Source organism: Solanum tuberosum, unplaced genomic scaffold, assembly GCF_000226075.1.
Source record: "Solanum tuberosum cultivar DM 1-3 516 R44 unplaced genomic scaffold, SolTub_3.0 scf00358, whole genome shotgun sequence".
Taxonomy (NCBI): domain Eukaryota; kingdom Viridiplantae; phylum Streptophyta; class Magnoliopsida; order Solanales; family Solanaceae; genus Solanum; species Solanum tuberosum.
In genome coordinates this window covers 65,814-67,013 of record NW_006239288.1, presented here as the reverse complement: position 1 = coordinate 67,013, position 1,200 = coordinate 65,814, and the positions used below count along the sequence as shown (strand labels likewise).

General features: G+C 43.6%; 1 protein-coding gene across 1 annotated transcript; it reads left to right on the top strand.

Moving 5' to 3' along the window:
• The first annotated feature begins 208 nt into the window (after positions 1-208).
• On the top strand, positions 209-883 carry LOC107063475 (uncharacterized). Its single transcript, XM_015315387.1, has one exon. It carries the CDS (start codon positions 209-211, stop codon positions 881-883), a length of 675 nt encoding a protein of 224 aa, XP_015170873.1.
• The last annotated feature ends 317 nt before the right edge of the window (positions 884-1,200 follow it).

Below are 1,200 nucleotides of genomic sequence, written 5' to 3'. Positions count from 1 at the left end.
CAAACTCATTAGGCACCTCACTGGAGCAAAACCTGCTCCGCCATCCACCATCACTCATAATGATACCACTATCGAAAATCCCGAATTTGAAATGTGGTTCTGCCAGGATCAACTGATCCAACAGGCAATGATGACATCAGTCGATCCTACCATTGCTCCCACGGTTGCAACGGCTTCCTCGGCTAAACTGGCCTAGGAACTCCTTCATATGGCGTATGCCAACAGGAGTCACACTCGCATCTTCAGCCTGCGAGATCAGTTGCAAAATTTGAAAAAGGCCAACAGGTCTGTTGCTAATTACTTACAAGAAATTAGATCAATTGCTAATGCTCTCAAAGTAGTTGGTTCACCAGTAGCTGATGAAGAACTCGCTGTCAAGATCTTGAGTGGCTTGGGTCCTGAGTATCGTGAGATCTCTGCCGCCATAAGAGCACGAGATACAGCCTTAAGCTTTGAGGAACTATTCCACAAACTCACGGACCAGGAACTCTTCCTGAAACACCAAGATCTTGAAAAATCGTCCTCAACCATCACTGCTGCAGTTGCACAAAGGACCAACTTTCAACCTCAACAATACAGGAACAATCGTCGCTTCTCCAACCAATCATGGAAATCATCAGGTCAACGACAAGAGTCCATTGACAACCCACAAAGTGGTAGACAACCAAGGCAAGCTGTGAAATGTCAATTGTGTCAAAAGATTGGTCACACGGCTGATGTGTGTCGCTCAAAGTCACATAATCACTTTGAAGCAAAGGTTAATTTTGTGTCGAATCATCGCCTCAACAATACAAGAACAATCGTCGCTTCTCCAACCAATCATGGAAATCATCAGGCCAACGACAAGAGTCCACTGACAACCCACAAAGTGGCAGACAACTAAGACAAGCTGTGAAATGTCAATTGTGCCAAAAGATTGGTCACATGGATGATGTGTGTCGCTCAAAGTCACATAATCACTTTGAAGCAAAGGTTAATTTTGTGTCGAATCATCACCCAGATGCAAATCCTTGGATTCTTGATTCTGGAGCAACACATCATGTAACGACAGATTCGGACAATCTTGACGAATACACTGGCAATGAGAAAGTGTCCATGGGTGACGGTAAAACTATTCTTATTACTCATACTGGTTTAACTCAAATAAAAGCTTCTAATGCTAATTTCATGCTTTCCGACACTCTTTGTGCTCCTTCTATA